The 14,232-nt window shown below is 39.3% G+C and overlaps 1 protein-coding gene across 1 annotated transcript in view; it reads left to right on the forward strand.

Annotated features, from left to right (window-relative positions):
* Positions 1-14,232, forward strand: part of LOC124606460 (amine oxidase [flavin-containing] A) — a 270,234-nt gene that overhangs the window by 209,519 nt on the left and 46,483 nt on the right. The window contains exon 9 of the mRNA XM_047138441.1: positions 11,502-11,704. Coding sequence (XP_046994397.1) covers positions 11,502-11,704 — 203 coding nt within the window. The remainder of the gene's footprint in view (positions 1-11,501; positions 11,705-14,232) is intronic.

Genomic DNA, 14,232 nt, shown 5'->3' on the forward strand with positions numbered 1-14,232 from the left:
TAAGTGAAAAGATAGAAAAGGAGCTGAGTGAAGAACGGCATGGGTTTAGGAAAGGAAGGAGCACGATCGACCTGATATTTTCTATCCGTCAACTGATGGAAAAAAGTTGGGAGTATAACAAAAGGGTGATAATGGTTTTTATAGACATAGAAAAGGCATATGACTCAGTTGACAGGGAAAGGCTCTGGGAAGAACTGAAGAAGATAGATATAGAAGATGGATACATTAATGTTATAAAGACAATGTACAGAGGCCACAATTGTAGAATTAGAACACCATTGGGGAACTCTGAATACTTCGAAATAAGACAAGGACTTGAGCAAGGAAGTATTCTATCTCCTGCACTTTTTAATGTTGTGATGGAGGGAATGAATAGGGCAGTTAAAGATATAGTAAAAGAAAAAGACAAAAAGATGAGTTTTGCAGATGATATTGTAATATGGGGTGATAAAAAGGTAGATGTACAGTTACAGCTTGATGCGTGGAAGGAAATAATGAAAAAGTATGGATTAAAAATAAATAAAGATAAGAGTGAAGTAATGGTATTTGGAAGAGAGAAAGGAATCAATGGAAATATTACCTTGAATGGAGAACCCCTCAAAGTGGTAGAAAGTTTTCACTTATTTAGGGAGTGAAATATCTAGGGGTGGAAGAATAACTGACAAAATTAATAGGAGGTTACAGAAGGGAGGCAATTTCTACCAAACAATAAAACATCTGATTTGGAATAATGAAGTTTCAGAAAGAGCAAAACTCCTTATGTATAAGAATTATTACATCCCTATTGTCACCTATGGTGGAGAAACATGGACAATGACAGAAAGGGACTGGAGCAGACGGCAAGCAGGGGAAATGAAATTTCTCAGAGCAGTTAAGGGAAAAACAAGAATGGACAGAGTAAGGAATGTAGAGATTAGGAAGGACCTCAAACAAGAAAGTATGAGAGAAGAAATTGAAAGAAAGAGATTAAGATGGTATGGGAATGTTAAGAGGATACATGGGCAGAGACTCCCCAAAATTATGGAAGAACTAAAGATGGATGGGAAAAGACCTAGAGGGCGCCCAAGAACATGGTGGAAAATGGGAGTGAGAATATCTGTTGAAAGGAGAGGTGTGATCTGGCAGCAAGTGGAGGTAGAAAAGTGGTGGGAGGACCGAACCAAATGGAGAGGACTCGTCAGCACCCACGCCCGGCAGTAGCTGGAGCGGGACTCGGATATAGATAGATAGATAGATAGATAGAAGATGGGCACCATGAACATAAACCAGATGAGCTGTGGCTGACCATGGCATAAAAACTGGCCATTCTATGGATTATGAAAACGCCAAAATACTTAAGCAATTGTCCTCCTCCTGGGATTACGTAATTAAATAAGCCAGACTGCAAGAAGCCAGATTGCAAGATGGTCCAATTAACAAAGACAGTGGTCTGCAGCTTAGTCAGGCATGGAACCCTGCTGAACCTGGAAAGGAAGAGGCATTCCCAGATGATGGTGTCCATGCCCAACAGTGGTAGCACGGACACTGCAGGCCAGAGTGGGAACTGAGGCTCTGCTTCCCCCACCACTGCCAATATCCACAGCGGTCTGTGAGGACAGCATACAGAGCAAGGTGTTGGAGGGGATAATGGCCAGCATATATAGGATGCTGAGAGGAGCATCGCAGGATTCATCAGGGACCACCTGAAGATGGCAACATGTGTTTTTGCTGAAATATCATGCAGGAATTATGATGTGACCCAGCTGGACACCGGCAGATTCTATAAATAAGAGATGCACTGGGGAAACATCATATCATAAATCTCACTGTTTAATTACCTCAGCATTTCCTTCCTCTGTTAAGGTGGAAAGTGTCATTGGCAATTGCAATTTTTTATTTTGAATTTCTTGTTCTTCCTGGCTTGGCTCATTGATGTGCTGCTCGAGATTGGTATGCGGTTGCCAGAGTGTGGTGTCAGTTGCTTTTATTCATTTTTTTTTTAAATTCTGAACCCTGTTCTTGGACAATGGAGTTCAACTCAGTCTTCATTTCCTTTAACTCAGTCTCTGGAGATTTCATACTTTCATTATTTGGATCTAGTTTAATGTTTAAGTTTTCACTGAAAGGATTAAACCACTCAGGGGTGTTAGCATCCATGTTTCTTGTCACAAGTGGCATGCAATATCTGCAGTAACACATGTTTAATTAAACTTAGTTTAATACTGTAATAATGCTTACCATGACACTGTAGTGCAATGACAAACTCTGGTTGTGGAACACACCCTGAAGCACCAAGAAAGTGTCGATTTGATAAGGGAGGCAAATGTGGGCGGTAAAACTTGTAGACAGACAGCTGGCAGGTTCAAATGGATGTAAGTTCCAGTAATTACGCAGAGACAATGAGGATTGCACAGCATAAACTAGCAAAGAGAGCTGCATCAAACAATGATGGTACTAGCCTGGTTCTGTCACTGCAAGTCCTTGGTGGTGCATAATGAAGTCTTGTGCTCTGAAACTGTTATATTTGGTAGTCTCAAAATTCAATATCACACACAACACCACTGATTTAAGTTTGAGATCTTTTCACATTCATTTATATTAAAACACACTTTGGCGATGACCACCTCACACTTAGTCAGTTGGTCAACAAGAAAGTCATCAATAATTCTAGTCCAATTTCCTTCGAGATGATAATACCAATAAACCAAGTTAGTAAAAACACATAATTGGTTGTAGACAGTGGCAGTTTGTTCAGAACACATTTCCATCCTGAATTCCTCATGCTTCTATAAACACAAACAAGTGTGACCTGGTGAAAACTGCAAACTGCAAACATTCCTCAGAAATGTGTCATGGAATCTTCGCTCATCTATCACTATAGAAAGTTATATAGTCTACGAAGCCAGGTTGTTCCAAGTATTTACACTGATTAACTCTGATCATATGAGCAACAAAGACTTACTCCTACACTCAGAGCTTTACTTGTTAGTGAACCTCAACTGTAAATTTTTACACTGAGAGGTACACCTGTATACAGAGATGTTGATCATGTGAAGAATGCTAATCTTGGTATGCTAACTTATTGTCTGATGATGGTCTGTATAAATATGTGTAAGGTTAATTAGTGGAAACAGTAATTACATTTTAGTTTATAATGATACAAAAGTCAAATTTAGTAGTGGTGTCATACTATTGCATAAGGTAATAATTATGTTTAGCTTAAGTTAGATAACTACTAAAGTAATAAAGTTCAAAATATTATTTTGTTAATACAGTTTCTGCTTCTATGGAGGCTTACCAAAATCCATGTACATTTCTCAGGTACTCAGTTTTCCTAATTTTCTTAGTTAGAACTTCATTCAGAAAATCAAATGCATTATTTGGTTCATCAAGATTACGACAACAAATGTGTAACATTGGGGATTAAACGAGATTAAAAGATCAAAAAACAAAAGAATTTTCTGGTGGGCCAAAATTTTTCATTTAATGAACTTTTAGATTACCAGAAAGTGTGAAATTAGGTCTATCAAATGGGCTATGACTCTTTGTGAATACACAATTATCATCTCAGCATTTTACACCCACATGGCATGTGGAGTTAGTAGGTAAGTTACTTGTTCTGTGGATTAAATTCATGATAAACATTATGATGAAGAACCTGACAACAGAAAAACGTAGAAAACTTAATAAAATAAAATAAAAAAATTATATTTAAATGGCTTTGTGCTGGCCATTTCCAATTTTTTCTAATTATCTTCACTCAAGAATTCCCTATAGTGTAGGAGGAGATGTTACAGAGAAAATCTTTAAACTACATTTGAAAACACGTCAGTTCTCTGTCAGACACTTTATTTCCATGGATAGAGTAGGTTTGGCATAAGAGATTAGGAGCTCTGACTTACTCAGTGTGGCTTCTGCAGATTATAATTGTGAGTGGTAAAATTATGTGACTACAAGTTTGCAGAACAATTTCTATTTAGTGAGCAATAATGGAGTTAGGTGTTGTAACTGTGCTTTTAAGAATGACAAAAAATGACATCTGTTAGGGGAAGGTAGTCAAGAAATTCTGGCATCTTTGATGAGAAAGGAAGCTTCAGATTTATATTTAAAAATTTATGCTATAACACAAGAAAACATTAATATTATGGTGTTGTGAGTTTCTGAATGAGACTCTCTCTTATTACAATCCATGAACTGAATCTTTACAGATAGAGACAAGATTAATGTCATCCTTTTTTCCCTCAATTATATAGTCTGAGGTGACAAAAGTCATGGGATACCTCATAATATTGTGTCAGACATCTTATTGCCCAGTGTAGTGCACTAACTCGGTGTAGCATGCACTCAACAAGTCATTGGAAGTCCTCTGCAGAAATATTGAGCCCTGCTCCATCTACAGCCACCCATAACTGCGTAAGTATTGCCAGGATTTTGTGCACAAACTGACCTCTCAATTATGTCCCATAAATGTTCAATGGTACTCATGTCAGGTAATGGGTGGCCAAATAATTCACTTGAACTGTCTAAAACATTCTTCAAACCAATCACAAACAATTGTGGCATGGTGCATTGTCATCCATAAAAATTCTATCGTTGTTTGGGAACATTAAGTCCATGAAAGGCTGCAAGTGGTCTTGTATGTAATCATTTCCATTCAATGATCAGTTCAGTTAGACAATAGGACCCAGTCCATTCCATGTAAACACAGCCCACACTATTACGGAGCCACCACCAGCTTGTACTGTGTCTTGTTGACAACTTGGGTCCACGACTTTGTGGGTCTGCGCCACACTCAAACCCCACCATCAGGTCTTACCAATTGCAATTGGTACTGATCTGACCAGGCCATGGTTTTCAGTTGTCTAGGGTCCAACCGATATGGTGACGAGCCCAGGAGAGATGCCGCATGTGATGACATGCTGTTATCTAAGGTAGTCGCGTTGGTCATCTGCTGTCACAGCCCAATAATGCCAAATTTTGCCACATTGTTCTAACACATAAGTTTGTTGTACTCCCCACATTGATTTCTGCAGTTACTTCATGCAGTGTTGTGTGTCTGTTATCACTGACAACTCTACACAAACACTGCTGCTCTCAGTTGTTAAGTGAAGGTTGTCAGCTACTGCATTGTCCATGGTGAGAGGTAATGGCTAAAATTTGATATTCTCAGCACACTCTTAACACTGTATGGTCTCTAAATATCGAATTTGCTAATGATTTCCAAAACTGAATGCCCCATGCATCTAGGTCCAACTACCATTCCATGTTCAAAGTATGTTAATTTCAGTCATGCTGCCAAAATCACTCGGAAACCTTTTCACATGAATCATCTGAGTGCAAACAGCAGCTCTGAGAATGCACTGCCCTTTTATACCTTCTGTACATGATAATACTATCATCTGTATAGGTGCATATCATTATCCCATGACTTTTCTCATTCCAGTGTATGCCTGTATACATATGAAACAATAGTGTACTTAATATAATATTTAGGAACTTCCAGTGCATATCATCAAAACAGCTCTGTACATAACCATACAAGTTATACAGGACCAAAATCAAATAAATAAGTATTTACTACAGACTTTTTATGTTGTTGTCGTCTTCAGTCCTGAGACTGGTTTGATGCAGCTCTCCATGCTACTCTATCCTGTGCAAGCTTCTTCATCTCCCAGTACTTACTGCAACCTACATCCTTCTGCATCTGCTTAGTTTATTCATCTCTTGGTCTCCCTCTATGATTTTTACTCTCCACACTGCCCTCCAATGCTAAATTTGTGATTCCTTGATGCCTCATAACGTGTCCTACCAACTGGTCCATTTTTCTCGTTAAGTTGTGCCACAAACTCCCCTTCTCCCCAATTCTATTCAATACCTCCACATTAGTTATGTGATCTACCCATCTAATCCTCAGCATTCTTCTGTAGCACCATATTTCGAAAGCTTCTATTCTCTTCTTGTCCAAACTATTTATCGTCCATGTTTCACTTCCATACATGGCTACACTCCATACAAATACTTTAAGAAACGACTTCCTGACACCTAAATCTATACTCTATGTTAGAAATTTTCTCTTCTTCAAAAACGCTTTCCTGGCCATTGCCAGTCTACATTTTATATCCTCTCTACTTCGACCATTATCAGTTATTTTGCTCCCCAATAGCAAAACTCCTTTACTACTTTCCTAATTTAATTCCCTCAGCATCACCCGACTTAATTCGACTACATTCCATTATCCTCATTTTGCTTTTGTTGATGTTCATCTTATATCTTCCTTTCATGACACTGTCCATGCTGTTCAACTGCTCTTCGAAGTCCTTTGCTGTCTCTGACAGAATTACAAAGTCATCGGCAAACCTCAAAGTCTTTATTCCTTCTCCATGGATTTTAATACCTACTCCAAATTTTTCTTTTGTTTCCTTTACTGCTTGCTCAATATACAGATTGAATAACATTGGGGAGAGGCTACAACCCTGTCTCACTCCCTTCCCAACCACTGCATCCCTTTCATGCCCTCGACTCTTATAACTGCCATCTGGTTTCTGGATACATTGTAAATAGCCTCTTGCTCCCTGTATTTTACCCCTGCCACCTTTAGAATTTGAGAGTATTCCAGTCAACATTTCCAAAAGCTTTCTCTAAGTCTGCAAATGTTAGAAATGTAGGTTTGCCTTTCCTTAATATAGCTTCTAATATAAGTCATAGGGTCAGTATTGCCTCACGTGTTCCAATATTTCTACGGAATCCAAACTGATGTTCCCCGAGGTTGGCTTCTACCAATTTTTCCATTCATCCGTAAAGAATTCGCGTTAGTATTTTGCAGCTGTGGCTTATTAAACTGATTGTTTGGTAGTTTTCACATCTGTCAACTCCTGCTTTCTTTGGGAATGGAATTATTATATTCTTCTTGAAGTCTGAGGGTATTTTGCCTGTCTCATACATCTTGCTCACCAGATGGTAGAGTTTTGTCAGGACTGGATCTCCCAAGGCTATCAGTAGGTCTAATGGAATGTTGTCTACTCCTGGGGCCATGTTGCGACTCAGGTCTTTCAGTGCTCTGTCAAACTCTTCACACAGTACCATATCTCCCACTTCATCATCATCTACATCCTCTTCCATTTCCATAATATTGTCCTCAAGTACATCGCCCTTGTATAGACCCTCTGTATGCTCCTTCCACCTTTCTGCTTTCCCTTCTTTACTTAGACCTGGGTTTCCATCTGAGCTCTTGATATTCATACAAGTGGTTCTCTTTTCTCCAAAGGTCTCTTTAATTTTCCTGTAGGCTGTATCTATCTTACCCCTAGTGAGATAAGCCTCTACATCCTTACATTTGTCCTCTAGCCATCCCTGATTAGCCATTTTGCACTTCCTGTTGATCTCATTTTTGAGACATTTGTATTCCTTTTCGCCTGCTTCATTTACTGCATTTTTATATTTCCTCCTTTCATCAATTAAATACAATATCTCTTCTGTTACCCAAGGATTTCTACCAGCCCTCTGCTGCCTTCACTATTTCATCCCTCAATGCTATCCATTCTTCTTCTGCTCGATTTCTTTCCCCCATTCATGTCAATTGTTCCCTTGTACTCTCCCTGAAACTCTGTACAACTTCTGGTTTAGTCAGTTTATCCAGGTACCATCTCCTTAAATTGCCACCTTTTTGCAGTTTCTTCAGTTTTAATCAACAGTTCATAACCAATAGATTGTGGTCAAAGTCCACATCTGTCCCTGGAAATGTCTTACAATTTAAAACCTGGTTCCTAAATCTCTGTCTTACCATTATATAATCTATCAGAAACCTGTCAGTATCTCCAGGCTTCTTCCATGTATACAGCTTCTTTCATGATTCTTGAACCAAGTGTTAGCTATGATTAAGTTATGCTCTGTGCAAAATTATACCAGACGGCTTCCTCTTTGATTTCTTACCCCCAATCCATATCCACCTACTATGTTCTCTTCTCTCCCTTTTCCTATTCTCGAATTCCAGTCACCCATGACTATTAAATTTTCATCTCCCTTCACTACCTGAATAATTTCTCTTATCTCATCATACATTTCATCAATTTCTTCATCATCTGCAGAGCTAGTTGGCATATAAACTTGTACTACTGTAGTAGGCATGGGCTTCGTGTCTATCTTGGCCACAATAATGTGTTCACTATGCTGTTTGTAGTAGTTTACCTGCACTCGTATTTTTTATTCATTATTAAACCTACTCCTGCATTACCCCTATTTGGTTTTGTATTTATAACCCTGTGTTCACCTGACCAAAAGTCTTGTTCCTCCTGCCACCGAACTTCACTAATTCCCACTATATCTAACTTTAACCTATCCATTTCCCTTTTTAAATTTTCTAACCTACCTGCCTGATTAAGGGATCTGACATTCCACGCTCCGATTTGTAGAACACCAGTTTTTTTTCTCCTGATAATGACGTCCTCCTGAGCAGTTGCTCTAAGCCTGAGAGGCAGTGCTGAAGGCTGTGGGATGTTAAGGAGATTGGCCAAGCTTGGTTTGTAGGAGAGGAGTGGTGGTTGATGGTGTGCCTGTTTAGGGAGATGCAGAGGGACAGGAAGGGAAATACCATTGTTCAGGTAATTTAGGAGAAGGTGGGATAGCTTTTTGAGGTGAAGTCTGGCATGTTGTTGCAGTTTGATGTTGGCTTGGCGGATGATACCATTCAAGGAAACATGAGGGGCAGATAACTACAGGATTTTATAGAAGTAGAGAAGTTTGGTAGAATGGAAATTTGCTGATGAGTCATGTAGGTCACAGATTAACTGGACAAGAGCAAGAGATTTCTGCATTTGAAACTGCAAAAGAGCCTGGTGTAGGGTAGGATTGCATCCAGAAATGGGGACTTTCAATGTTAGGCCTTTTGGATTAACTCCAAGGGACAAGCAGGTTTCAAGAAACAGAATGTGGGACCTTAGTTTTGACAGTGCACAGGAATGTTTTAGAAAGTAACAGATATAAAATGAGATTGGATTCATCATGGCAAGAGAATACAGTTTGAAGAGTTAAAAATCGTGAGAGTGGGGGAAAAAAAAAAAAAAAAGTAGAAAGTGAAAAAGACTGCCCACTGCAAGACTTTGCTTATGCACCCTCCTATCACCACCTGTATACTATGTGATCAAAAGTATCCGGACACTCCCAAAACCATACATTTTTCATATTAGGTGCAGTGTGCTTCCATCTACTGCCAGGTACTCTGTATCAGCGACCTCAGTAGTCATTAGACATAGTGAGAGAGAGCGGAATGGGGGGTGGGAGAGGGAGTGCTCTGCAGAACTCATGGACTTAGAATGTGGTCAGGTAATTGGGTGTCACTTGTGTCACACATCTGTATGCATGATTTCCACATTCCTAAACATCCCTAGGTCCACTGTTTACGATATGATAGTGAAGTGGAAACATGAAGGGTCACATACAGCACAAAAGTGTACAGGCCGACCTTGTCTGTTGACCGATAGAGATTGCCCACAGTTGAAGAGCGTTGTAATGTGTAATAGGCAGACATCTATCCAGACCATCACACAGGAATTCCAAACTGCATCAGGATCCACTGCAAGCACTGTCACATGTAGGCAGGAGGTGAGAAAACTTGGATTTCATGGTCGAGCAGCTGCTCATAACCCACACATCACACCAGTAAATGCCAAAGGACACTTCGTTTGGTGTAATGAGTGTAAACATTAGACAATTGAACAGTGGAAAAATGTTGTGTTGGTGATCCAATGGCAGGATGTGGGTATGGCGAATGTCCAGTGAATGTCATCTGCCAATGTGTGTAGTGCCAACAGTAAAATTCGGAGGGCAGTGTTGTTATGGTGTGGTCGTGTTTATCATGGCAGGCGCTTGCACCCCTTGCTGTTTTGCATGGCGCTATCACAGCACAGGCCTACATTGATGTTTTAAGCACCTTCTTGCTTCCCACTGTTGAAGAGCAATTCGGGGATGGTGATTGCATCTTTCAAGATGATTGAACAACTGTTCACAATGCACGGCCTGCGGTGGAGTGGTTAAACGACAATAACATCCCTGTACTGGACTGGCCTGCACAGAATCCTGACCTGAATCCTATACAGCACTTTTGGGATGTTTTGGAACAATGACTTCGTGCCAGACCTCACTGACCAACATCAATATCTCTTCTCAGTGCAGCACTCTGCGAAAAATGGGCTGCCATTCCACAAGGAAACTTCCCGCACCTGATTGAACATATGCCTGCGAGAGTGGAGGCTGTCATCAAGGCTAAGGGTGAGCCGACACCATATTGAATTCCAGTATAACCAACGGAGGATACCATGAACTTGTAAGTCATTTTCAGCCAGGTATCCGGATACATAGTGTAATAGCCCTGTAACTGGGAAAACATACACTATCAAAGGGAGATCCACCTGCAAAATGACACGTCATATACCGGCTATTATGTAAACACTGTTCAGCCTTTTACATTGGCATGACTACCACCAAATTGTCAATTAGGATGAATGGCATAGGCAGAGGGTATATACTAGCAACTTGCAATATCCTGTTGCAGAACACACTCGACAACATGATATTTGTGACCTTGGCACCTGTTTCATCATATGTGCCATCTGGATTCTGCCCTCAGACACCAGTTTCTCACAACTCTGCAGGTGTGAACTAGCACTACAACATGTCATCGGTTCTTGCCACCCACCTGGCCTTAATTTACATTAATTTCTTCCATCTCAGCTTTTCTTAACTGTAACTACTCTTTGCTTCACTCTGTTTTAGTTTTCTACACTTTCATTGTCTTTCCAGTCTATTTTTCACTGTCCCCTCCCACCTCTGTTACATACAATGTGCTCTTATTAACTCATGCATTATGTTTTAGTAGTAATCTCTGTCTTGCATATCACCCTGTCTTCTGCCTTTAAGCTCTCAGGTTTTCCAATCTTGTCTGATACAGTCCCCAACAATCAGTCTTTCCTTCTCATCCATACAATAAGTCTCCCCCGACTCACGGTTCTGGGTGATTTTTCCAAATCTGCCCCTTTTCCTAGACCTCTCCAGTCTTTTTCCTTCACCCTTCTTCCTTCCCCTTCAACCCTTATGCCTGAAGAATGAGCCACTGGCTCTGAAAGCTTGCCACTCACAACAGTCTTTATGTGTGTGTTTTGCTGCTGCTTGGTGAGTAGATTTTTTATCTATCCAATTAAAGAATTTTATATAGTTTTGTACGATTAATCACATTATCTGCTTGACTATTGTTTATTTTAATTTGTTTATTTTTTATTGATTTTATAGTGCTATTATTCATTTGCATAAGATTAATACTAAGCAATGGTTCAAGCTTATCAGTGTCACACCTAATTACATATGACAGAATTGCTTTGTGAATATATACATGTTTATATCTGTGTTAAAAATGTCTTTTTTTTCCCTTTTTGGCTGAAGACTATCACTTCTCACTACTGACCTTAACTCAGTGTGAATTGACCTTAATTCAGTGGGTAATATTGCATTAAAAGTAGAACTTTCTGTTTCAGAACTTAAAAATACTAATGATAATGATAACATGCAGGCTTTTTGGCGTGAGAAAGAATTGTCGGGTGAAGCAGTAAGTGATGGTGGATTAGATCCAGCAGAGTTTCCGATTAGCATGACGTATGACCTGACCACTCCTGGGGGTCATCCAGCAATTGGGGGCCACATAACTGGCAGCCAAATGGACTCCTTCATACTTAGAAGTGTGAGTTGTAAGAAGTACACACATCTTCCACTAGTTTTAAGAAGTATATATGTCTTCCACTAATTTAAAATTAACTACTGCAGCATATTTTGATCATTAGCAATGCCACAAAAAAAGTAGTAACTGATAACAAAATGATGGTGCTAAGTAATAGATGGTGAAAAAAAGGCAATTATTGACTCTATAGAGTCTTGAATCTTCATAATTAACAGATCCTCTGCAATGAACGAGAGATTAAATGCATTAGTTTGGGAGGAGGGGTGGATAAGGAAGTCATTTATTCAATCTCACGCTGTATTCTAAGGATATCAAAGTTGTGGAATAAGTCACAAAATGCAATAGAAGAGAGAAATTATGCTCAAAAATTTCATTGATATGTCCCTCTGTAAAAATAAAGATGAACAATCACTGCACAGGATACTGACTTTCCTTTTTCCAGAAGTTGCTAACTGCCTTTCAGTTAGATGTCTGAAAAGAATTACCTAAAGAGAATACTGGATATGAAATTACAACTGAATTTATGCCTGTGTTGATATTATCTGTAATCTTGCCAAAATCTTTCATTATTGCAGGGTTCATAAAATTTTGCTCAGAAAGTTGAAATATTATAGTATAATGGTAATCTTCTTCTATATATTAAGTCTTTACTGAGTAACTTAAAGCAGAGGGCCACACCAAGACTTCCCATCGTAGGAGAAAAACAATGCTCAGACAGAGGGAACATAAAATATCAGTTCTCACAAGTTGGTTACTGGATCCACTTTATCTGTGACATATGTAAATGATATTTCAAATACTACTTCAGACTATTCAGAATCTTTGATGTTTGCTGATGACCTAGACATATTAATTGAGGGTTAAAAATCATTCCTATGAGACACAGCTCAGATAATAGATGAACAAACCTACAGTTGATTCTCAGAGAATGGATTAATTAATTATTTTCACAAAGTCCCAGATCATGCAATTCCAAACAAATAAAAGTAACCTACTGACTTCATAAATAGATATTAATGGACATGAACTAAATGAAAAACTTTGTGTATAATTTCTTGGTTGCTAGATTGATCCCCCCCGTGAACCATGGACCTTGCCGTTGGTGGGGAGGCTTGCATGCCTCAGCGATACAGATAGCCATACCGTTGCTGCAACCACAATGGAGGGGTATCTGTTGAGAGGCCAGACAAACACGTGGTTCCTGAAGAGGGGCATCAGCCTTTTCAGTAGTTGCAGGGGAAACAGTCTGGATGACTGACTGATGTGGCCTTGTAACACTCACCAAAATGGCCTTACTGTGCTGGTACTGTGAACGGCTGAAAGCAAGGGGAAACTACAGCCGTAATTTTTCACGAGGGCATGCAGCTTTACTGTATGGTTAAATGATGATGGCGTCCTCTTGGGTAAAATATTCTGGAGGTAAAATAGTCCCTCATTCGGATCTCTGGGTGGCGACTACTCAAGAGGACGTTGTTATCAGGAGAAAGAAAACTGGCATTCTACAGACCAGAGCGTGGAATATCAGATCCCTTAAGTGGGCAGGTAGGTTAGAAAATTTAAAAAGGGAAATGGATAGGTTAAAGTTAGATATAGTGGGAATTAGTGAAGATAGTTGGCAAGAGGAACAAGACTTTTGGTCAGGTGAATACAGGATTATAAATACAAAATCAAATAGGGGTAATGCAGGAGTAGGTTTAATAATGAATAAAAAATACGAGTGCAGGTAAGCTACTACAAACAGCATAGTGAATGCATTATTGTGGCCAAGATAGACACTAAGCCCATGCCTACTACAGTAGTACAAGTTTATATGCCAACTAGCTCTGCAGATGATGAAGAAATTGAAGAAATGTATAATGAAATCAAAGAAATTATTCAGATAGTAAAGGGAGACGAAAATTTAATAGTCATAGGTGACTGGAATTCGGTAGTAGGAAAGGGGAGAGAAGGAAACGTAGTAGGTGAATATGGATTGGGGGTAAGAAATCAAAGAGGAAGCCGCCTGGTAGAATTTTGCACAGAACACAACTTAATCATAGCTAACACTTGGTTCAAGAATCATGAAAGAAGGCTGTATACATGGAAGAAGCCTGGAGATACTGACAGGTTTCTGATAGATTATATAATGGTAAGACAGAGATTTAGGAACCAGGTTTTAAATTGTAAGACATTTCCAGGGACAGATGTGGACTCTGACCACAATCTATTGGTTATGAACTGTTGATTAAAACTGAAGAAACTGCAAAAAGGTGGCAATTTAAGGAGATGGTATCTGGATAAACTGACTAAACCAGAAGTTGTACAGAGTTTCAGGGAGAGTACAAGGGAACAATTGACATGAATGGGGGAAAGAAATCGAGCAGAAGAAGAATGGATAGCATTGAGGGATGAAATAGTGAAGGCAGCAGAGGGCTGGTAGAAATCCTTGGGTAACAGAAGAGATATTGTATTTAATTGATGAAAGGAGGAAATATAAAAATGCAGTAGATAAAGCAGGCAAAAAGGAATACAAATGTCTCAAAAATGAGATC

This window comes from Schistocerca americana, chromosome 3, assembly GCF_021461395.2.
Source record: "Schistocerca americana isolate TAMUIC-IGC-003095 chromosome 3, iqSchAmer2.1, whole genome shotgun sequence".
Classification (NCBI taxonomy): Eukaryota; Metazoa; Arthropoda; class Insecta; order Orthoptera; family Acrididae; genus Schistocerca; species Schistocerca americana.